Source organism: Pectinophora gossypiella, chromosome 2, assembly GCF_024362695.1.
Source record: "Pectinophora gossypiella chromosome 2, ilPecGoss1.1, whole genome shotgun sequence".
Classification (NCBI taxonomy): domain Eukaryota; kingdom Metazoa; phylum Arthropoda; class Insecta; order Lepidoptera; family Gelechiidae; genus Pectinophora; species Pectinophora gossypiella.
The window spans coordinates 10,085,190-10,109,995 of record NC_065405.1 but is presented as its reverse complement, the minus strand read 5'-3'; the positions used below and the strand labels follow the sequence as shown (position 1 = coordinate 10,109,995).

The 24,806-nt window shown below is 37.4% G+C and overlaps 1 protein-coding gene across 1 annotated transcript in view; it reads right to left on the bottom strand.

Moving 5' to 3' along the window:
* Positions 1–24,434, bottom strand: part of LOC126374488 (agrin-like) — a 64,064-nt gene extending 39,630 nt beyond the window's left edge. The window contains exons 1-4 of the mRNA XM_050021160.1: positions 23,610–24,434; positions 11,856–11,891; positions 7,821–8,030; positions 4,609–4,821 (exon numbers count right to left, since the gene is read on the bottom strand). Coding sequence (XP_049877117.1) covers positions 4,609–4,821; positions 7,821–8,030; positions 11,856–11,891; positions 23,610–24,396 — 1,246 coding nt within the window. The 5' untranslated portion in view covers positions 24,397–24,434. The remainder of the gene's footprint in view (positions 1–4,608; positions 4,822–7,820; positions 8,031–11,855; positions 11,892–23,609) is intronic.
* Positions 24,435–24,806: the final 372 nt, after the last annotated feature.

Sequence of the window (24,806 nt, the reverse complement as noted above, 5' to 3'; positions counted from 1 at the left end):
TTATTAGCGCGCACATTTAAATGTAACTGTATTCAGTCTGTGGCTAGACCTGCATATACTTGAGTCTGCCAACAATGTCACATCCATCACGTGAGTCCAGTTAGTAGATACATATATGCATAAAATATGGAAGCAGAATGACTTTTGAAAAACCCATTGCTGCGACTGAAAATATTTCTATGTCGATGTTGGTATTATACTTAATAAAAAAATCTTTTCGAACTTGACTGATACGGAAACAATAAAGTACTTGTTTACAATATAATTTGTTGACATGTAACATTTTCCCGTTGTACGCAAACAAAGAGTCGTAAACAGCTTTGAAGTGGATGTTACTAAACAAAAAAACGTTTCGCCTAGTACCTAGAAGCCTGTGATAGAAGTGGTACAAGGACCAAGATGAAACAATTTAATAAAAGTACAAAAGCGAACCCGTAAAGTAAACAGAATCTCACAAAGGACGTCGGAATGTGCGGGCTTCGGTCTTGTACAAATTTAGTTCAGATCGAATGTACCAGGGCAACTTCTCTGAAAAGGGTTACTAGAACGTACGTAGTAGATAAAGAGGATGGGATTAAATTACTTTCATAAAAATGAAGGCGGGATTCCCAATTTGTGTTTTGTAAGGTTTTATGTGGAATAATATTTTAACCGATTAGACTTCCCGTAAGTTGCAGGTACTCGGACTTCCTGCTCAGTAATTTATTACGCTCTATTATTGAGGTATAGGACAAGAGATTTATGAGGACAAGCTTTGCCCGTTTTGTAAGCTCAGTCAACTGGGGAAAGTTTATGACATCGTCTCGAAACGCAGAGAGTGGGTTCGGCAGAGTATATGTGCGCATATCAAAAGTAATCGCTGAGGAAAAATAGGCGAAAACGTCTTCATTTTATGAGAAAGGTTCGTCTTGTGTTCCAGGTACTGACACCAGAAGAATAGGTTAATGTTATAAAGGGTCCTATTAGAATTATTATGTTACACTTATGGAAATAACTTTGCTTCAGTAGGTCACTTAAGCGCGTATTGAGTATATATCACCACGCTACGTGAAGGATACTTCTCAGTCGTAAATATTATTCACGTGAAAGAGATGTTCGCGAGAAAATGAAACAAAAAGATACAAAAGAGGTAACATTAGGCGGGTATTCCAACGATCAGTGTCACAACAGCCGATTCTTTTCAATAAGGGCATGACATAAGGTGTGTCATCTTGCCATGCACGTTTTCTCGACTCGATTTTCCAAGGGAGCCGCGTCATCTTTGGGCCCGAAATGAAATGTTGACCCTTTTTGTATCCCGCCTCTATTATCAAGGAGTGACCTCTCCTTAACGAGTCCCTTTTGTACTTTCGAGATCGGCGTCAACAATACACGGCCATTAGTTTTAATTAATTTAGCTTATTACAAAATAGATGGGGTTATAATTTTTCGAAATAGAGCATTTAAAGTGGACAGTTGATGACGGAAATAATTATTTTGATTACATATATTTCGTGCTTTTATACAGAGTAATTATTGAAGTATAATTGTTCAGGACTGGTTTTTAGATAGGGGCATTTATAACTAAGTATATCCTATTAAAATAGTTGTTGTCGATATACCTATTTGAATTTCAAACTTTTGTAGAAGAAAATCTAGGTTCATATGTAAGTATATACAGTTTTTGTATTGCATTTTATTGTTAATGGGTACGAGATTTGAACCCCGAACTCTATTAAATGTAAATGATCAGCTTCCCAGACTAAATAGCACCTTCAGACTAAATAGGGAGTTTCCAAGGTCAAGATTAATCTAACTTAGCTTTTGACTAACTATTTGATATGCTGCCTCCGGTTCAAAGTCCAAGTGAGGATCAAAGGCTACATTAGGGTCAGGACATAAAACGAAACAAGTCGTGTATAAGTATTTTAGACCTCTAAATAAAGTCATCAAAATTTTTGATTTAATTCAGTAAAGTAAACTCGTCACTTACGACAATACTTCAAAAAGTTTGCTCTTATTTAAATCCAAAACGTGGCTTCCCTGCTTTTTTGTCCAAAAAGGAAAGGGTTACTTAGCTATAACTTATAAAACTTTTCTCGCTGGTCGAGGTGAAAAATATATGTTTTGTTTCACACGAGGTCAATTTGTTTTTATGTCTCTGGCCTTTATATTACTCACTGGTGCTAATTCCTGTAAATACCATCTAATTTTATTTTAAGTTATATCTGTCATTTTCTTATCCGCCGAAAAGGAAAGGGACGGGTAATCGACAAGCATAAAATTTATGGAACACACGTCAATTTTAAGCACAAATCTAAACCAACCGTCTAAAAATTTTACGTCAGTCAATAACCCGACACATTAATTTACTCATTCTTCCTAAAATTAAGAGCTGTGAATCATCCGTCCCTTTCCTTTTCGACGGATATGAAAATGACGGATATAACTTAAAATAAAATTAGGCGGTGTCTGCAGGAATCGGGGCCACTGTACTCAGGAGTCTATATTAAAACCACTTGCTACACTTATGATTAAATTGTAGAATACTCCGCCATTTCTTGATTTATAGACGGCACGGGCAGCAAAAACATCGTTAGCCATTACACGTAGGATTCTTAACCTAAAAGAATTATACAGTGGGACCATGCCAGCTAGGCTCATTTAATAATTTCGGTGAGAGCCATCAGCGCTTTCCATCTGTCCAGTTGAATAGTTCCAGTAAACCTCATCTAATTTTATTTTAAGTTGTAATAACTGTAATTTTTTATCCGCCGAAAAGGACAGGTAATCGATACGCATATATGGAACACACGTAATTTTATTATTAGAAATTTAAAAAACCCTCCCAAACTTTTACATTGGCCAATAATCCGACAGAATTAAGATGACAGCACACGTCAAACAAGTTGGATAGTATCAGCGAGATGCCTATTTTATTCGCCCGGGTTATTAATTCATTCCCTTATTCATTTTAAAATTAACAGTTGTCAATCATCCGTCCCTTTCCTTTTCGGCGGATAAGAAAATTACGGGTAAAACTTAAAATATGATTAGGAGGTGTCTGCAGGAATCGGGGCCAACATATTATGGTTTCTGTGGCAAATATACTACACAAATTCAAACAATATAGGTAAGTACAAAGAAACTGACCTAACTAAAGCATTATTTTCGCTACCAGTGTTATCAAAATAAAATATTATTATAGCATTTGTTTTCACTGTACTGTCTGTAAGTTTTATTCGTATAAAAACTCAATCGAGTTATCTCTTCGTAGGCCTTTGTACGAGTATATTTGCCCAAAAGTACTAGTAGTTTTTTCTTGTAAATAATAAAGAATAAAATAATACTTTATAGTCACTGAGGTTCTGTGATACATCGGCTTGCTTCTCAAATGGTACCGGAATTGCACCAATGAGTTATTAATTTATCTTACGTGCAGTTTTTACTAATACAAATGGCTCGACCATTATAGTCGGCGATACGGCTCTCCACCTATCACATTGGTCTAACAGAAAGCTCGTTGAGGTGTACCTCTCACTAACCCAATTGAGATATAGGCATAAGCGTGTTATACAGGGTGTTAGTGGCATCGTAACGAATACTGAGGGGGATGATTCAGACCATGATTCTGAGTTGATATGATGTGGATTTTTTTTTTAATTTTTTAAAATTATTTTCAATTCTATACTTTTGCGATAAAAAAAATCCACTCGATATTAACTCAGAATAATCAGCTGAATCATCCCTCTCAGTATTCGTCACGATGTCACTTACACCCCGCACAAGTACATACTGTAGCCATACAAGTAGGTATGGGTGTTAGTGACACCGTAACGAATACTGAGAGGATGATTCAGACCATAATTCTGAGTTGATTTCAAATGGAATTTTCAGTCGGAAAATTCATGAAAATTTTTGTTATTTTTTAAAATTATTTTCTGTTTTATACTTTTGCGGCGGAAAATTCCACTTGATATCATCTCAGAATCATGGTCTCAATCATCCCTCAAAGTTTTCGTTACGATGTTACTAACACCCTGTATATGTGTTGCTTGTTATATGCATGTTGTTATCGTTATTGTCTTCTTATCTTATCCTATCTAGCCTAAAGTGTCCCACTGCTGGGCAAAGGCCTCCCTCCATTTCTTCTAGAACTCTCTCTCCAGTGCTTCCTCTGGCTAGCCTTCCAGGAAAGCATCCAAGTCGTCAAGCCATATCCACCTCGCTCTGCCACGCCTGCGTCTGTCTCTATTCGGAAGCAATTCTGTGGTGATCTTAGTCCACAGATTGTTATTGTATGTATGTAAATATTTTATGAGGAGCTCTGTGGCGCAGCGGTTAACGCACTCGGTCTGCGATTGTTGAAGTTAAGCAACTTTCGCAAAGGCCGGTCATAGGATGAGTGACCACAAAAAAAAAGTTTTCATCTCGAGCTCCTCCGTGCTTCGGAAGGCACGTTAAGCCGTTCGTCCCGGCTGCATTAGCAGTCGTTAATAACCATCAATCCGCACTGGGCCCGCGTGGTGATTTAAGGCCCGATCTCCCTATCCATCCATAGGGAAGGCCCGTGCCCCAGCAGTGGGGACGTTAATGGGCTGGTGATGATGAATATTTTATAGAACTTACCGCATTTGCCGTGGTATTTAATAGTGATGTTGAGCTGGTTGTCACAGGAATGCTTGTCGAGGTGGCAAGCCGAGGCGTACTCCTTGCCATCGGTGCCACACACTGGTTTCCTTCGCTGGCAACTCCGGGGACATCGACACTCAGGGTTGCCATATGTGACGATGCAACGAGCTCCTGGTTGGCAAGTCACGCCGGAACAGGGATCACCGGATTCTATACGATAGAGAAACATAGAATTAGATTTTTTAATAGTATCTATTTGTTATCAATTGCATAAGGTGTCGGGTGACGTCGCGTCGGCGTTAGTTTCCGCGTTGCGGCGACGTGGCGTGGACATGCGCTTAGATAAATCATAAATGTCATAATGAAGCGCCATCATAAAATATCATTTGCCAAGAAAATCCCAAGATAGGTTTTATGGTGTGATTTTTATTTTTTGTTATTATTTTTCTTTTTACCGAATTAAAATAAAAGAAAGGTGAGGACTTGCAAAGTTCTTTCACCTAAGGTTGCCTGGCAGAAATTGCTGTTTAGTAATAAGGCCGCCTATTGTGCTTATTTTATTCGTTTGTACATATCCTTTACTTATGTCTTTGTGCAATAAAGAATTATTGATTGATTGATTGACTTTAGACGGTGTTAGAATGACCACAATTTGTCCCCTGCAAAACGTACCGGCGTAACGTACTTTTCCTATTTACTTACGCCCCTGTATTTTAATGCAGTCATTAAAAAAGTAAAAGGATTAACGAGGGGAAGATAAGGAAATAATAGTCTTAAGATTTAACCGGTTACCTCAACGCCAAAGGCTGCAATCTGTTTTCTAACGACTTATCTAACGCTCAACCTAGCTCAATAAATACCTACACCTGTCAGGCATGCATACTATAAAACTCACACATTACATAAAATTCACATCAAACAGGAATATTTACTTTACCAACGAAGGTTTATTAACTTTGTACTAAAACAAACAACTTTTGTTTTATTTAGATGTACATTCCGCTGAGAAAATAAACGCTACATAAGATTCCCGTTCACGCCGAATTTAGTGATTCAAGTGGAGTCGAGTAGAAGGGGATGTGACTTACTAACCAACAACGCATTTACCTACACGGAAATGAGTGAGGGCCACACGATGTGATGCGTTGTGGCGTCTGAGCGGAGACGTTACCGCAATCAGCACGATAAGTAACAGTCTGTTGCGACAACGCAACGGACCGGCATCGCCTGTGGCCTTTCTCTTAGTACGCGCTTTGCTACATACGTAAGTATTTCTATTGTTCTTCAAGAGCTCATAAACAAACAGGCATTACTCCTTTGAGAGTCGTCTGCGATGTAGCGGGGTACATTTATTTTGGGGTCCCATCGTCAAAACGTTACTAGACTTACTGTTGAGTCATTGCTTTACTTTATGAGAGTCAGAGAGAGACTAGAGAATATATTAATAGATATAAGCTCGTTTATATATTGTGAGCTTTATGTAATATTACTTAAGAACAGGTGGTAAATAAAGAATCATACGCGAATCGGAAACAAATCTTTACGTCTCTCTTTATATTGGGACAAATCGTCGCTGATGTCTCTAACTGATGTATCTGCATTTTTTGTAGAAACTAATTTACACCTTTTTCAATTGTCAATAAGACACAGACAAATCATTCCAGTGACAAAATACAGATAGGTGCGTCAGTTAGCAAAGTCAACCACGAAATCATGTGCTAAAAAGAAACATAAGTATGGGACGTACGTCGCCTGTCTTTTATTTTATTTCTAGATACATGTATATATCTGTGAGATATAAAATTAATCGTCACTCTATTTATTTTCTCCTTATTTTTAAAATAAGAAAAACTTCCTTCCGTCCATTCATTATCCATTCTAATTTCTTAAGTACCATAAACAAGAAATCTCCTTATATTATCCTTCTATAGTACTTGTTTCCTTCTTTCTTATCAATCTTACGTTCCGTTCTACTCACTTTCTTGCATATATTATAATGTATATTAGGTACTTTTAAAAGCGTTTTTGATTACAAAACAGTTTTTTTCTCCGGTGTACTTATGCCCAATGTATTCCGACGTAATACGTTTCATTTTACAGCTAGCTAACGATTCAATTCAACTTGAGGCAAGTCCATTGGGCCCGTTTGTTTCCCGTTGCTTTCTTATTCTACCACATAATGCTACAGGGATGGTATATTATACTATACTTATTTGAACTAGGTGGTTACAGCCGCCGTAGCCGTGAACCGCGTCACTACACATATTTTATGAGATGACTGGAGTGAAAGAGATGAATGGCATTTTTCATGAGCTAGCTAGAGTAAAAGCCCTTTCATAATATAAACGTAAATATAATCACAAATATATTCCGCCTACTGCGAAAAGATTATGTCGCAATTTGTTATTTAACAAGAAATCTTGTTGTGTTTCTTTTATAATATGATAAATAATATTTACTTACCCAAAAACAAACGTATTAAAAGATGTTGTTTTAAATGAATTTGTGGCTCTATCACATTACAGACGACATCACAATATCACGTTTGGTCTAACAAAAAGCTCAGTGAGGTGCGTGTACTTAGTTCATCTTTCGATAGTACCTCTGACTACCCTAATTGGGATGTAGTCGTGAACTTGTGAGACAGCACAGAGATATGCTTATTACATTTTTAATTTTACCGTTTATGCTGAATTTCTAATAAAGTCCATTTTCATAATGAATTATTGAAATGTCCACAGCACGGCGTCCGTCAAAACTCGAGAGTAAAGTTTTCAAATTTAATCAACATAAACAAGTTTTACAGCTTTCAAAGCAGTTAAAAATTTGTGTCACAATTCGTACCCTTCAATCAGGCTAAACATTTTTGCTTAATGGCGACAAAATTTCAACATTGTGTTGTATGCAGACTTGGTCATTAGTTTGCAGTGTACATTTCTTTTGAATAGCACTTGTAGAATGTAATCTTACAGCATATAGTCACTACAATTTTGTATTTACTCAATACTTTCCGACTTTTTACAGTTGAAGTTCATTTATCGTTTATGATCGACATCATAAAACCCCAGGCTGAAGTTTATATCATATATACCTTGTATGTCTATATAAGCCAAAATCACAAGTTTGAGTTTACACGAAACCTACTCGTCAGAGTTATGAGACTTCGCTTGTACCTGGATGTACTAAGTAACTAGTAGAGTTATACTGACCGCATTCGCCTTCATGTTTGACTCGTAAGTTGAGCCGGCGCTCGCAGGCCTCTTTGCGCAGATAGCAGTGGTTGCGGTACGTGCGGCTAGCTGTGGAGCAGACCGGTGCTTGCGACGCCGGACAGCTGGTCGGACATGCGCAGTGGGCCCGCCCGTCCCCTAGAGACACGCACTCTGCACCCCACCGGCAGAACGTCTTCTCACATGCTTCTGCAACAAGAGAAATCACATATTATAAATACACAAAGTCATAAGACACATTGCAGTAAGTTTTGATACAAAGCCTTAAGTTGGATCACGTTGACGAACAGTATAGGTACCCCGTATAGTATGGCCTATCGTTTTAGAAAAGACACACAATGCCTCCGCGGTTTTTACGATGTGTAGGTATGCCCGGGAAGTAATATAGCTGAACGCGTTCTATGCCACAGGAATCCCACAAGAACATTATTACCATACCATGAATAGCCCTAATACAAAACTCTTCGGATGTAAAAGTCTTTGAGGCAGACGTGACTCCAAGACAAACTCCGCGAAGAATGTCACAATTTCCAATTTTCTACCTGGGGAGACGGCGCCGTGACTAAATTATTAAGAGGGACTAAAATAAGACGCAAACATCCGCTTTGCCACAGCATTGTGTTAGCAGGCTTTAGGGATTACCGATCTCTATCGCCTAGTTAAAATTCTGAGCAGAAATTGTCGGGCTCGAACTCATACAGTGGTTTGGCAGAAGTTAATTTACAATTTTCTTCTCGATTTAAAAGTTAGAAGTACTTATAGACATAGCCAGGCTTTGTGCGAGTTATGTGTGCCCTTTATACAACTGCATACATTTTGTGGGTAGCGTCATAATAGTGCAAGTTATTTACTTTTTCTTTAGCGAACTTTTAATTATTTTCGAGGTCTTTTTTTTCTAACCACAATCTTCCAGGAGACATTGCTAATATACACGACACCTAAATAACTGCTTTGAAATATAAATAAAAGTGTCTTGTACTCGTAATATTTGTACAAAATATTTTCATTGTTGCGTTTTGCGAAGGGGAACCTTTAATTTTCCGCTTACATCCTTCACATTCAATATGATCACATATGCTGGGGCGAGGGAAGGATCGACTCGTAAAAAAGGTTTCAGCCGCCTTCAGTATACCGTATAATCTGAAGCACCGCAAATAAACTTTCCTTTATGTAAAATTAAATTCTGGGTGGATATATTAAATGTAATCCACATCTGTTCTTATTTTATCCATCACATACAGCACATTGCAATCTTGAATGGAGAAATAAGCAAGTCGAAATCGATCCCTGAAAGCAACGAATGAAATCATTCAGCACCTAGACAACGCAATGGGTACAATACCTACAATATATGAATCTCCCGTCAAAGCCAATTTCATTTATGTGAAATTATTCACGTTTCATGATTCCAAATGCTATAACATCCGCAAAGGCGACAAATTGTTTTCATTATTACATTTATTCTAAAAAGAGGTCAAGCATCAGAATCCAGCCGCGAACTCATTTCCTTGACTTTTGTATAAAGGCTGTAGACGAATCCGCTTAAAGAAAAGAAAGCAGGCGGAAATAACAATTTCGTAAGAAACAAACAAAATGTTAGAACGCGAATCGCTGTAGGAGAAGCCGAGATAAATGGAGACAGGAGGGGAGATAAAAATGATGGCGGATGCGCCGTGAATGGAACAAAATTAGGAAATTCACCGCGGCGCTTTTTCAGGCCGCCGTCGCGAGCTGTTTAAATTATCTATATTTAAACATAAATTCCTCGCTATGCGGGTCGGACATTTCGACAGACAGAGCCTCCATACAGGAGCACGTTTATTAAATTCAATAAAGCTCTCTCCGAGGCTTTATAAAGAGCCAAAATAAAGTTGATACGCAATCACGATCCACGACTTCGCATACAAATGCTGCGCTACGAAATATTGTAATATCTTTGAGAAAATTTTCTTTTTGTTACATTATTCTGTAGTTGAATATTTCGACGTTATTACAAACCTCCGCGTCCCTGAACCCCTAGACAAAAAGTAATGAAATATTTCCAAACGTGAGCTGACTGCGAACAGGTAGTTATTAAGGAACCGCAATTCATCGGAACACGGGGCCTCATTAGCTGAGGATACGTTCAAAGGAATAAGCCAGAAATAATAACATATATGTGTGGCTTCGCGTCGCCCGCATAAGCCCGCGCCGTACGGAGTCGCACTAAGCAATTTTGTTGGCTTGAGACTCCGCCTGTGCTGGCATGTCACCCCCACATATTGTACTCACAACTGTAACTTATGTGAGTGCTCATGTGGTCCAAAATCACGCAAAATTATTTTAGTTATTTATTTCCTTATAAGCAAGCGTTATGACTTATTTATAAAATAATGTTACACTTTTAAAACATCATGATGATCACACTTTTAAAAATCAGGGCACTGTTTATACACAAGATTAAAGCCCGAGTCTAGAATCAAACCCGTGATCTTACAATCTACTTTAGTCATTCGTAGGTTATTAAAAAATGGTAAGTAATTTATTAAATAAACCATATACCTACTTACTTGCCTAATATTAAGACTGAAAAACAGTAAAAGCATTGCCTAACAATAAATGCAAAATTCTACTCATAAAGATATTTTATCTCTGCTCTTTATCCCTAAATAAGTAGGTAACAAAAACATCTAATTCCATTTACAAACGTACAAAATCCCAGATAAGATCTGTCCATAGTTTTGGGACCCTAATATTTTTGGTTTGTATTACCCTTATCTCACCTAACACAATATTAGCCATTTATTTGCTCCTATGGGAATTATTTCTTCCCCATAGATACGATGTGTGAAATTGCGAAAGGAAGCTACTAGAGAAATGTCAAAGGATGCGACGAAGGAATGAGAACGAAGAGAATTATGATGTAATGCTAAATGCCGATAAGTACGTACCTGTAGAAATACCTGTTTTGAAATAAATATTAATTATTATTTACCTCTTTTTTGAGATTTTGAAAATTCATCATTATCAGAAATTATGAAGTAAGTACCTACCTATTATGTACCATTTATTCACCAAACGTAGGCACTTTTAAAATTGCTAGGTATGAAAACCTAATTTTGAACGACTATTACACAATTATATTATTACAGTACTAAAGGAAATATTATTTCTTCTCACAAATACAAACAGTTGGGAAAAGGTCTGATTTTCAATTGTTCTTATTTTATCCAACACAATACCATATAAGCCTTTGACGTTTGCCTCTTTGGGCTTCGGAATGGAAAATTGATTACCAGCTGAAGAATTTAATCCTTTAACGTTTGATTCTGTGAATTCAGCACTGTCCATTAACGGATAAGCCGTGAAAAAAAGTACTAAACCCGAACATTCAAATCAACAATAAACATCTAACCTGGAAATTAAAAATACCTACCGTCGGTCAAAATAATTCTAATATACTTCGGTATATATGATGCTGCTCAGACAGGAAGGATTGAAACTCACATACAGAATTAGTTCATAACAAAAAAAAAGTTATGGAAAAGCGGATCCTTCTGCTCAAAATTCAAACTAATTACTTGCTTAAGAAGAAACCCCGACCCCTTGTATTGTAAATAAATCGACTTTTAAAGAAAATAAACATTTTTAATTCCTTTTAATTTTAATTTTCACTTAAAGACATATCACACAGTACGAATATCACTTTTTATATTTTTGATTTTTGAGTTTTATGCTCTTCTCACTGGCTTTTCTCTCAGCCTATTCACTAACTCTATGAAAGCTAGAGAGATTTAAACATTTACTAGACATGTATGTAACCGTGTTTTATCTTAGGCCACATTGTCCACATTGTCACTGATTTGGTATTTGTGATTTAGTATTTAACCATGAATTAAAATTGTAGACAAAATAATATGATTCCTTTCTTTATATATAACAAAAATAAATTAGTAATATTGACTTAGTCGTAGATTACATTTAAACTAAAGTTAAGAATTATTTATTCGTAGAATTAAGAGAAAGAAGATTTACCTTCGGGGGCTGGTGGTCTTGGCTGATAATGTAAATCTGAAACAAAACGAAAACGTATATTACAACGTGTTCAATAATATTATATTGTACTTATTATCTTAAAATAGTGTTTCTCTATGTTTACCATCAGGCATAGTTGAGCCAACATACTTGGCCATTATAAATATATCTATATATGAGAAAAAATATTGTCAGGGCACAACCTAAACCATTGGGATATATTTTTTCATTACAATTTACAACCAATACAATCAACCCAATATTATAAATTATGTGCCACAAAACTTCCTTTCATTATTGGACAGGCATATCAAAGGTATATCAATTTTTCTATTTATAATAAGCTGGTATTGTTTTTATTGTTATTTTTATTGCTAATTATAATTAATATATTAATTTCTTGAATATCAGAAATTCTATCTTCATGACATCTGGATCGAAAACTAGCAAATAAAATATTATATTTAACATTAGGTAGATACAAGTACTTATATTGTAAAATATTGTGATGTGTAAAATTTAATGTTACTTTTCAACTACATTTTATGAACTTCAGTATTGTGAAAATTAAGTTGATAACAATAATTAGTTACTAAAATGCCCACAATCGTCGCAAAAAGCCCCCGACGGATATTCCTCGGTTATGTATTATGGTAAAATTATTATCGCTACATTTAAGTATATCTTCGAGAAACAGACACGTTAGGAAAAAACTGTAAACATCCATATTCATTGTTTAGGTACTTAAATATATCAATTACCGATGTCTCGAGATATCAACTCTTTTTTAGAAAGTATTTTTAAGTCTAATATAATATTTCGTTACATAATAATTGGGTTAAGTCGGGGGTTTTGAGTTATTTTATTCTTTTTCGATGAGATTTTTACCGTCGTGGGTTTTTTCAAAATTTTTAATTTTTAGATAATCTGAAGATTCAAGCGATGTCCTTACCAAACAAAGGAAAGTGTCACAAAGTGATTTCGACAATGTCGCCATCGGGAATCGCAACCGAGCTTTGTATCGACAAAAAATAAATTGATATCTTTATAAAAATTCAAAGCCCGTTCCTTCTGACCAATAAGCGTATTCCAGAAATAACGTCCAACCAATATATATTCTGGGACTATATGGAAAATATTAGATCACGTCCCATTCTGCTTACCAAGCCGGACCGTAGCATACGAACACTGAAAATATTTGTACTGTAAACCGAATGCATCGCACATCTTCATGCAAAACACGTAGATGCAACTCGGTGCATTGTGCCGAAGGTAGAACGAATGCAAGCAAATACCATTTGCTTATTGGTATCATATACCCTGTATTCTTATACTAGGTAGGTATATCAACATTTCAGTAGCATTACTTACCTAGATTGGCTTTCTTAATAACAAATTCCACATACACATCGAAATATTCCATTTTGCAACCTTACAATAACTAGTATACTTTTAATAAAACTGTTAGGTAGGTACTTTTTTAAATAAACCGCTTTATAAAGTTGAATATAATATTCCGTGCTTTAGAAGGGACGTTGGTCACGAGCTGCTATCTCAAACGCTTCTACCAATTCACAGCATTGAACAACGTGGTGGAGTATACTTCATACTCCCTGCGGGTGATTGAGGGGAGGCCCGTGCCAACCAGAGAGACGTGTATACTTATAAGCTATTTATGTTTTTAGATATAAAATAAAATTAAATGGAACATTGAAGTAGTAAGTGCCTAACTGAAATTGTGAAAACACGTTTGCTAACCATTTTGCCAAAATAAAATCAGTATAAAAGCAATTCTGAATTTAAATTCAAAGCTTTTGATTTAATATTTACAACATTTATTTTAAAATCTGATATCAGTGCTGAAAAATATAGTTTTATATAGTTACATGTACAAAGACCGCAAAGTGAACATTCAGTACAACATGCTTTAAATAAACGAAGTAAATTGGATTCAAGGGGTCACGCACGCCTAGCATGCCGACATTTTCCAAGCAGTAACACTTCAAGTCTTTTGACAAGAACTTTCAAGTATCTGTTGCTGTCCTATGAAAATAAGGAAGGGACAGACACCACGAATCACGTAACATTGTAAGGACATGTCCAAGTATTCGAGATAAAATGTCCAAATATATACTTACTGGTTCCCTAATGTGCGAAGTTTCAAACAATAATATTAGCAGCATTTATGGACACGAGATAGAGTTGTTTTTTCTCGAGTAATAGCTTTTATTTTATAGGTTATCTTGTATTTGATCGTAAGCTTTGTGATATCACCGAAATGTCTACTTCACCTCCAAATATCTAATATAAAGTAGGTATATTTCCTGTCCCATTCTAATATAATATTATCCTGCTCTTTATCACATGATCAAAACAAAGCCCTTTTCTTCTATCGAACTCAGTAGCACGATAGTATAAAATTAGCCTTTGTTTCAGCTGCGTTCTTAGGTAAGTAAATATATTTTCTCTCACGATATTTTTGTGGAAATAAGTGTAGCATAACTAGGGCGCTACATGCCATTGTAACTGAAACACGCAACTGTTTCATACGAGACCCGGTAATTTTCAAGGTTGCCACACATCAACCCGCGGTGTTATAGGCACAAGCGACGTTGCCGCCCACTCCTTCCCACCTTTATTAAATTATGAAGGTTGCCGTTAAGAAAAAGAAAAACATAATCCGCTAAAATCCTTTCCTTTTCCTAGCCTTTCTCTTTTAAATTGAAAGTCGGATCCAGAGATTATTTAAATGCTTTCAAAATAAGTTGGTAGGTATATTTACTGTGTCATTATAAACTTGAAAGTGCGTTTTCATGAATATTTAAATTAATCCGATTATTCATAAGTACATTATAATTGGTTTGTTCTGCATTTACGTAATAAAATTTAAATTGAATAATTATTATTTTATATTGCCAATTCTACGGGAAGTGACGGTTGGTTCTTGTTAACGTAATCGTTGTTCGGGTTGTGTGTATAGTTAGCTACCACTTAATAGTGATTAATTTTCATTGTCCGCACACCGCTAACTTGGCACTATCACTTTGAAAGTTCCACACGTATAAGTACAATGAACAAGGAACATTTGGGAAAGCGACACAAAGGCCCTCGTTAATGGGTTCGCTGCTTTAACAAATACAAAATACCTGCTTATAACTACATATATACCCATACAGCCGAAGAAAATGACACACTAGGAAATCATTCTTTCATACAACGTTTGGCCACGCCTGTACTATGTTGATGTATGTAGGAATTTAGAAATCTACTTAAGGCTCTCTCACTTGGACATCATAGTTGCACCAGCAACAAATCATTCGGGATTCGATTCCCGGCAACAAATTGTAACCGCAGCCAGATGAGGTACTCTTTATCACAACTGCATACATTTGTTTGGTGGCGCAACGGTCGTGACGCCACCATGGTGTACTAGTGAAATAGAGCTGTTGCAGTTCCTGCTCAGTGATTTATAAGTCATCATAATATCTTATAACATAAGGATTATCCTCAAATACACGATACGCGAAAATTACACGTCTGGGATGATTTGATAAGAAACCTAAACATTCCCAGATTTTCTTTTTGCTAAAATATTTCCAGATTTTCCTTATCGCCACAAAAAAACATAGAAGTGGGTTACATTTTTACTACACAATATATATTCAGTTACTACAATACATGTTACAGAAATGCGGTATCATATTGTAAGAATTCCACGTTCCTATTTGGAACGTGTCGTCTGCCTCATAGTTTCTTTGGAAAGGCTGGCGACGGCGCAAGCTGGGTCTGCACCATATTGTTTTATTGCAAATTGGTTGGACGTAGTCCGCCTGTCCTTTACATATACGAGGCCATTAAACCACGGCCGGTGCCCAGTCACGTGTTAAACGAATCCGATCGCTGCATACAATGTTAGGGACACTGACACTTAACTTAGGATAGGAAAAACCTCGATGCAAATTCCATTTATTCTTCGCAATCTCATGGGCTTAAGAAGGAATTGCTAATATATTATTCACTAATGCCTTTTTAATAACTGGAAATATTTCATTAAAAACATCTAGCATCATAAATCATTATTTACCTATATGTTATCATAATATGGTTTTACGCGCCGAAAATGGAAATCATCAGAATAATCGATTAACTATTATCAGATTATCAGATGTCAGCAGTGGTTTACGTTAAATTTTATTAATCACGCACAGCGCCACGCTTTGTATCCTGCACTATACAATAATCGGGTATGAAGCTATAATTTAAACTACGATAATGAATATGACTAACGGCTTCCTGACACGCAGGTTTTTACCTTAATAAGTAGCACCCAGTCACAAAAAGTTCACAAAGGGTATTGAATTATGTCTTGGGGTTGCCTTCCTTGGACCGTGGGCGTCAGCAACCAGCGACAGAGCTTGTGTCTACGAAGATTTTGCAGAACATTGTGAATATTATTATGTTGCAGGCCACCCGGCGCGTGATCGAGTCATTTTCTCGAAACTCTGTGCAAAGTCGTTTAGCAGATAAGAATCTTGACATAGATCCATAGAGTTAACAAACAGTTAGATACGGGAACCACCTCGCCACCGCCGGTGCGCGGTGGGTTAGTGCGTGATTGTGCTTGACACTCGTAATATCCGGCCGCCCGCTGCTGCCCACCGATGATATCAATTTCAATTTGTTGCGGCGCCATAACAACCGCCTCTGCTCGATTCGTTGTGAATCGATTTCACTCTAGTTTCCTGTACCGATCGCACCGGACTTAATCTCGTATCTCTCGATTGAAACGCTCGCTTCGAATCGTTGGTGTTTATACCACCCGATGTCTATTTAATTTCGTGTTTGGCGAAATTCAATAAATAAGATTTATGGTGGTTATTTTAGCGCGACCATTTATAGCGTATAAGCTGTATGCTGCGAGAATTCAAAGCTTTGGCTTTGTTATCGTCATTGGGATTAAATGTGTTCATAATTTTCAATATACCGAATACCTACCGGTCAAGTACCTAATTAACTTTCTACATAAAGCTCAGTTCGGAGAATGCGTGACTTACCTACATCGTGACGGGTTCGAATGCCAGCTCGGGCTCTAAGCCTCTGAACTCGACTTTGAGTTTAATTCATGTTTGACTATAGATATTATTGATATCGCGTGGTTTCCAGGACTTGTGCCCAGTTAACTTAAACATAGCTGGCAAGGAGTAGTTGCATCTACTATAGGTACACCTATGCCCTACCCCTTCGGGGATATAAGCGTGATGCTATGTTATGGTACACTTTCTACAAAAAAAGAGTGCTTAGGTTTAAATTTTATTAAATTCAAACCAGTAAAAGTTATGACACAAAAATTTCTCCAGCAAACTTTATTAACTGACGACGAAATCACGTATGATCGAGGAACTAGCATTCTACCGGAATTCTGCGTTCAAATGGCGTGAAAATTAATCGATCGATTAGCCATTCGAACTCCGCTTCAAAAGCTAAAGTTGAACGTGACTGAACTGAACCAGTCCCATGTCGCTGCCGGTGGAAATTAATTCTCCCGAAAAAAATGAACAAAAAGGGAACGAATCGTTCCGACTTTTCGACAATCTATTGCATGGAGTGCCGAATACTCGTAAAGCGCTAACACTTTTACAGTGTTGTGGATACGTAGGCGTTGATATTGTAACACACGAATATGCCTGCACTATACCTCGGTGACCGCAGATTCCGACTCAGTTATTAGTTCGCTTCCGAACTTTCGTTTGAATATTCGAGATTGTATTGTAGCGGGTGACCTAAATGGGATCTGCACAACAGCACAAAACTAATCCACTGCGAAGGTACTCCCGGGCTGTGCTAGTGAAATTACTTGCCTATAGTTAAAATTGCAACGCTGTTACCAACTTCCCTGCTAATATCGGGTGCTCGTGAAATGAATCGACAATGAAATGGTGCATTTTAGAATAAGAATCTCTTTTATAAAGAAATAAAATTACCGATTCCATCTTGCGCTTTTCAATTTCTGTTCTAATATTCTCTCTCCGGAAATGGAATGGTTTTTTTTCACGTTTTTATTGGTATTATTATTTATACATATAATCTCTCCGAAGAAGTAGGGGTGTCGCGGACCGTAGCCAAGTGTTGTTATCTGTTCAGCGATAAGAATTTCCTAACAATGCGACACGTATTCATAATGACTACTTTTTGAAGCAGTGCAAGCGTGAATGGAAGTACGGTCGCGAGCATACAACAACGGTGTAAACAATTTGGTACCATGTCATATTAACTTTTTTGACAAATTGAACCGTTTTCTATATGACACCTGTAGTGGATACGATGATAGGTGCTCTTACTTGCCACTGGGTTAGGATTTCTATCGCAGGATCGGCTAAATTTTCAGTGTGAGTAGTAAGTAGGTTATGAGTGTTGCGTACAGCTATGTCTATCAGAAATTCGCTCTGGTTGGCCTTGTCAAATAATGTTATATCCGGTCTATTGAAATGAACTGTTTAATATGTGATTTTTGTTCTGTACCAATATAGTATATATAATTGTTATTTTCTAGTACAGTTTTTGGTTGGCATTTATAGTACGGGAGCTTTTTTGTTATGAATTTGTACTTGAAGCCTAGGTTTTGACGTACAATTGCTGCAACTTGGTCATGCCTATGTTTGTAATCCGTCTGAACTATGGATTTACATGCATCAGTAGTATGGTGTATTTTGTCTGAGGAACTATGACAACGTCTGCCTGAACAGTTGGTAAGTTGGGCAATCGAATGATGTGTTTTTGGCAATTACGATGCTAGATGGCAATTACAAAATCTTCAGTCTACGGGAAGAGCTTGCCTCTAAATACAAATTGGTATTTGTTGTTTCGATTTTTTATAATTTTAACACAAGTACGTCATATGAATCTTTTCATTTCTGCTGTCCATTTTTTTTGTGCGCGTGTGGTGCCAGTAGTAGGAGCACGATCAGCGGCGTGTGGCTCGTGCTCAGCATTTACTGACATTGGGGTCGCTGTTGATGAGCGGGAGATGGATGGATTTTGGAACGAATGAGGTGATAAGCTGGGTGATTGGAATAAACTATAGATATGTAATGGGGAGGTTATGGTGGGGATTTTAACAGCCTCCGTGGTCTAGTGGTTAGAGCGTTAGGCTCACTATCTGGAGGTCCGGGTTCGATTCCCGATGGGGACATTGTCGAAATCACTTTGTGAGACTGTCTTTTGTTTGTTAAGAACTTTTCAGGCTTGAATCACCTGATTGTCCGAAAAAGTAAGATGATTCCGTGCTTGGGAGAGCACGTTAAGCCATCGGCCCCGGCTAATAGCCATAAAACATCTCCACCAACCCGCAGTGGAGCAGCGTGATGGAGTATGCTCCATACCCCCTTCGGTTGATTGAGGGGAGGCCTGTGCCCAGCAGTGGGACGTATATAGGCTGTTTATGTATGTTATGTATGATGGGGATATCAATTAAACGAAAGTGTCATGTAACTCTCAAATAAGTCACCCAGAAGAATTTTAACAAAGCAAATTTCGTGTTTCTTTAATTAAAAGTTAATCGACAGCTTCGGAAGTTAGGCGAAATTCAGATCTCGCGAGCTCACATGCCCCGCCCCGTCGAATCGTTATTACGTGACAAATTATTCATGATAGCGACTAGGAAGTTTCATGACTTTTATTTGAGAAGCGAGTAAGGGTGACAACACATTTAAGTATACCTTGTGGCGCTGCATTGCATCGTCGAACTATTGATTTTGCGACTAGATGAAACTATGGTGTAACTTTTGCGGTGCGGCGCCGTACAGTCATGAGCAATATAATGTACCCACTTTAGGACTCTGTCGCGCTAACATATTTGACATTTAGTGAGACTTACAATTCAATTTATCAAAAAAGTTAATGTGACATGGTACCAAAGTGTATACATATTAATGCTCATGACCGTACAGGTAAATAAAAAAAACCTAAAACATTATAAACATACCATATTTTCATAAAATAAAGAACATTATTGATAGAAAGTAATTAAGGTGAAGGAGATAAGCTTTAATACGTAGTTGATCCCTTTTTTCGTAATAATGAAATTAATTAGACGTGGGACGTAAGAGGCCGTGTCAGATAAGAAGTGTCGAACTGATTTTCGCTTCAATTTCGAACAAAAATAGCACACAATGTTTATGTAGCTAAAACATGTGTAATAAATAGACCTTTAATACCTATTTTAGAGTTACTATTAGTGATAAAATGTATGTTCAATTATTATTATAATAATAAGTACTTACTGGGAGGTTAAAAAGGCCACATTGAAGCAATTCATCAAAAAAAAAATATTGCTTCAAATTACAATATTGATTTTTAGATGTATTGTGTCGGTGCGGCCTTTTTAACCCCTCTGTTAGAAAAAAATAAAATTTCACATTTATTTAAGCGATCTTCTTGTTATAATTTCGAGTACTTTTTTGATGTAATCGGATGGCATTCAGTACTCGATCAAACATTCTTTCTGACTACATACAAGGGAGAATACAAATTAAAAATCGATCTAAAAATCATACAAAATAAAAACGCAAAGGTATTTTTATCAAGACAAATCCTGGTCCTCCTGAATATTTGAACTAGTCCCTAACGCCGATAGTTAGAGTTAAGTTGAAAATCCAACCGTGTGGCGCTTAGAGTGCGACTAAAATTAATGTGCTGCCAAGGAGAAAAACGAGCGGAACGGCAGAGCCACCTACATTCGTATACTTTGGTGTGGTATGTACTTACTCATGGAGCGATGGGGTTGTGAGACGATTGCTTGGTTTTTTCTAGAGAATGATAGAGAGTTTTTTAAGTGAATGAATGAGTATTTTGAGTGAACTTTCCACATTTCGTTTCTTTTTTAACATGACTTAATTTAACTAAATTTGCTTTGGTGTGAATTTCATAACATATTCTGGCAAACGGGGGAGCGTAGGCTATAAATTACTGTGCTATTATGTAATAGCATTCCTTAGAACAAATTGTACTTTTCATAGGAGAATATTATACAATCTATGTACAGTCATGAGCATTTTCATATATCCACTTTAGAACCCTGTCGCACTATCATATTTGACATTTAATGTGGCTTACGGTTTAATTTGTCAAAACAATTAATGTGACATGGTTGCAAAGTGTACTCGTGACCGTACCTCTATAATAATGTACTTAAATACACTTTTAATACACTACTTTATAATACAATTAGAGTTGCGAAAAGTGGAAGTGTATACTATACACCTCTGCCTACCCCTTAGGGGATACAAGTGTGCTATGTAATGTTGTAGTGTTAAATAATAAAATACAAACAAAATGAAATGAAAATTCGTGACGTTGTACCTTTTGTGATACTTACTTCTAACTTATGTTTCCCGGCTCGATTCAATAAAATTAACTTGATACGTCATATAAACTTCAGACAGAAAACGACTGCAAAGTTCTCTATAAACTCGTCTTTCTAATTACCTACATCATTAGAAATGGTAGCGAATTAAATTCTTTAACTTTATTTCCTCTGTCAACTGAGAACTGGAATATAGATAAATATTTTTAATTAAGTGAATGGAAAATAAATAACACGTTCAGCTGTTTTATTTGTGTTCCCGGGCATGTCGCAAAAGCCGACAGAGCGATCGAGTCCTTTCTAACTTAATTGACGATGAGCCCATCGTCATCGTGATCAGCCGATCACCACCACCACCAGGCTACCAGGGTTTGAAAGCGGTATAAGAAAGTATAAGATTACGCTACCGCTATAAAATAACGGTATCGATATGACTTAAAGGTAGAGCCTTGAATATAAGTACCTAACTGTAATTTCGGTACCGAAAACACTATGCAACACGAATGCAACGTTGCCAGTTCTCGTACCTAATTCCCGACGTTTCCAGCTTTAATACTCGTACCTCTTATTTACAATTTCGGTAACGTTAAGAATAACGGTCCCTTTATTTTTCGGTATCAGAAAATAACGGTATCGTTAATTAACGATTCGTAATTGGGAGGTATGACGTGCCGCTAACCGTTTTAAGCGATAGTTTTTCGGTTATTCAAGCCCTGCCTGTCTCCATACAGTTCGTCATAATATCCTTCTTCGGGCTCTGCATCATCAGTGGCTGCAAGTAGCCTTGTGGTTCTGTCCATCCCATTGGAGATTAGAAGCTTGAATTTGTATACATATGAATATTAATACCAAATCGTCAACTTTATTTTATCATATTATAGAGCTCTTTTGCTATTTCAATTAAGTACACAGCAAAACGGTTACTCGCATGCGAAAGTGTTTTAAGGCATCTCATTAAAAGTATAATTACCAGCAAACATCGTCTTTTGAATTATTATCTTCAATTAGATTTCCAGTACAGGAAAGTTTTATTTTCATGATGCCAGTAATAAGGAAGTGTAATAAACTTATCTTGGTTTCGAGTTTCAACCGCCTAGATTCATTTTAATTTAGGTGTTGACTATTAAAACACGTGGTCAGGTGTATCGCGATCATAGTAAATGGAATTCTGTAGGTACCTATTTTCCTTTAGCGTAAGTTGATCTCAAGGAAATCTTCTTAAGATACTCCACTTTACTTTTTTCTAGAAAGTACCAATATTTAACTAGAAAGGTAATTTTAAAAACAGACGTAGCTTTCAACAAGTGATAGATAATCGACAGCGCCATATGAATCAATTTTATAACACTCCCGGCACTATGCAAAATAAAGTAAACACAGAATACGAAATTTATGCAGATTGAAATTGTAAACTGAAAATTTGAATGTGAATATTCGGTGAGGCACTGACAACTGCTGCCGATTCTAACCCGATTAATTCCATCGGTTCGATCATTGGCTTCTGCTATAAACTCTTGTGTCCTATTACACCTGCTCCCTCCCTTTTTTGCTTAGTCTATGCTGCATAAAACTTTTTGAACGCCACTTTCCTAACGCGGAAAATAAAATAAACCAGTTTTATGGTATGGAATTTTATTTTTCATTTCCTGTCTTGTTTGAAGTTATTTTCTTCAGGAAATAGATTGATGCAGGGTACGATAGTGGATTTAGTGGTTTGCCATTTTAATTTTAAAATATTTTAACTGCTACATAAAAATGCTAATAATATAGAGTTTTTATTGATAAAACTGAAAAAATTTAAGACTCTAATTTTCTAACAAAAATTAATTATATTTTTGTAAACTTACGAAAGTTATATTTTATATTAAAATAAGTTAGTGTTAATACTTCTGCAAAATAAGACGTGGAAGATAAACAGTTCTTTCACATTCTCTAGAGAGCGTGTGAGAAGCGGATGAAACAAAATACATGCGCTTAAATCGCAACGCATGGCAATCGGTCCTACCCCCCTGCTTCTTTCTCAAGGGATGCAACTTGACTATGTATGTATTAGGTACGGACCAACAAGAATATACATTTATGCTGATATATATTAGAGGTATGCAGGTGCATGAGTTAAGCATTTGGCGTATAGATACCGCTACCGATTAGGCCTTTCTATCCAAAGACATGAAGATTGAGGACAAAAGGTCAATATTTGTATAGAATGCTGTAGGGAAAACCAACAACGAAAATAATGAGCTAGAACACATTTAGACCATAACTAACTCATTAAACTTTTTGACTTTTTGTAATTATTTATTTTTAGTTTGGTGCAATAAAGTGTATTTGTATTGTATTGTATTGTAAACTAAAACTCTACATTTCTGCGGACTATAAAGTAAAATACTTACAGTTATTTGTCAATAAGAACCCTGTTGAGACTCCCAGCAAGACTAGAAAAAACAGTAGCAGCAAAACTATGAGCGCTGGGCGGCAGTAATGGATCCAACAGTAGTCTTCAGAGTTGGCGGCGGCGGGTGGCGTCGACCATGGGCAGCACTTGCCGCACGCGGACTCTGGCGCCGCCCCAGCCCGCACCACTGCACTGTTCCCCTGCTGGTTCACTATCACACCCTGCACCGGAGCTTCGCTCCCTTGTCCGTACACAGCACTCTTCTCGAGCCGCGCGAACCCTGAACTATCGTCATCCTGCGGGTTCCCGTACACACCGTACGATGCCACCATATCCACTCCAGACACCGATCTGGCTCCCTCGTTAGCCGCACTATCTTGCACCGCGTTATTGTCAGTGCTAGGCCAACACTCGCACGAGCAACGGTCCTCTTTCCGTCTCTGTCTCGCTTGACTCGCTTCCGATCTCCTGACGAGCGAATCACTCTTTTTCTCCTCCTCCTTTTTAATTTTGGCATCTTGGGGAATTGTTTCATGAGTGACCTCATAGCTGGGTTGTAAGTTTTTGTGGTTTTCTATGTACCAGTGGCGCTCCTCGGCTCGGAGGGTGGTGTCGTTGTTGCCCTCGTAGACATCGGCGTAGTTGGCGAGCGGGTGCGCGGTGGGGCTGTAAAGCGTGCCGGCCGGCAGCTGCCCATAGCCGCGGTCGTATTGCGGCGGCCGGTTATTACTGGGGTAGTACGCGGTCGAAGCGGGCACGCTGTAATCGTAGCCCTGCCTGTTCATCTTCAACGCTTGATCGCCTCATTTGAGCTTATGTAGCACTGCAGAAAATATTATAATGAGCAACTCGCATAAATCGCCGCGGAACCACTAAGATGCTATTCACGTTATAGTCTAACGAGGATGTAAAAGTTTAGCCATAATTTCCGCATACGACTATAATGGGAATGTTCGTAGATTACGCCCTCGTCGCGAGGCGCGGAGCAGTGTATAAGGGAAGGTAAGTTGGTAGACAAACTTCGTTGATTTTGTTACGTGCTACGCGCGGAGGCAGAAAGTTATAGAGTAGAATACACATCTGTTTATCTCAATTACCCCTCTTGTTCGGTGGTGGTATTTATCTTTTGTGTTACAACAAACGCGCCGTTCGCTCCCGAGGAGGTAGACAAAGAAGTAGCGTACGTGAGTAAATA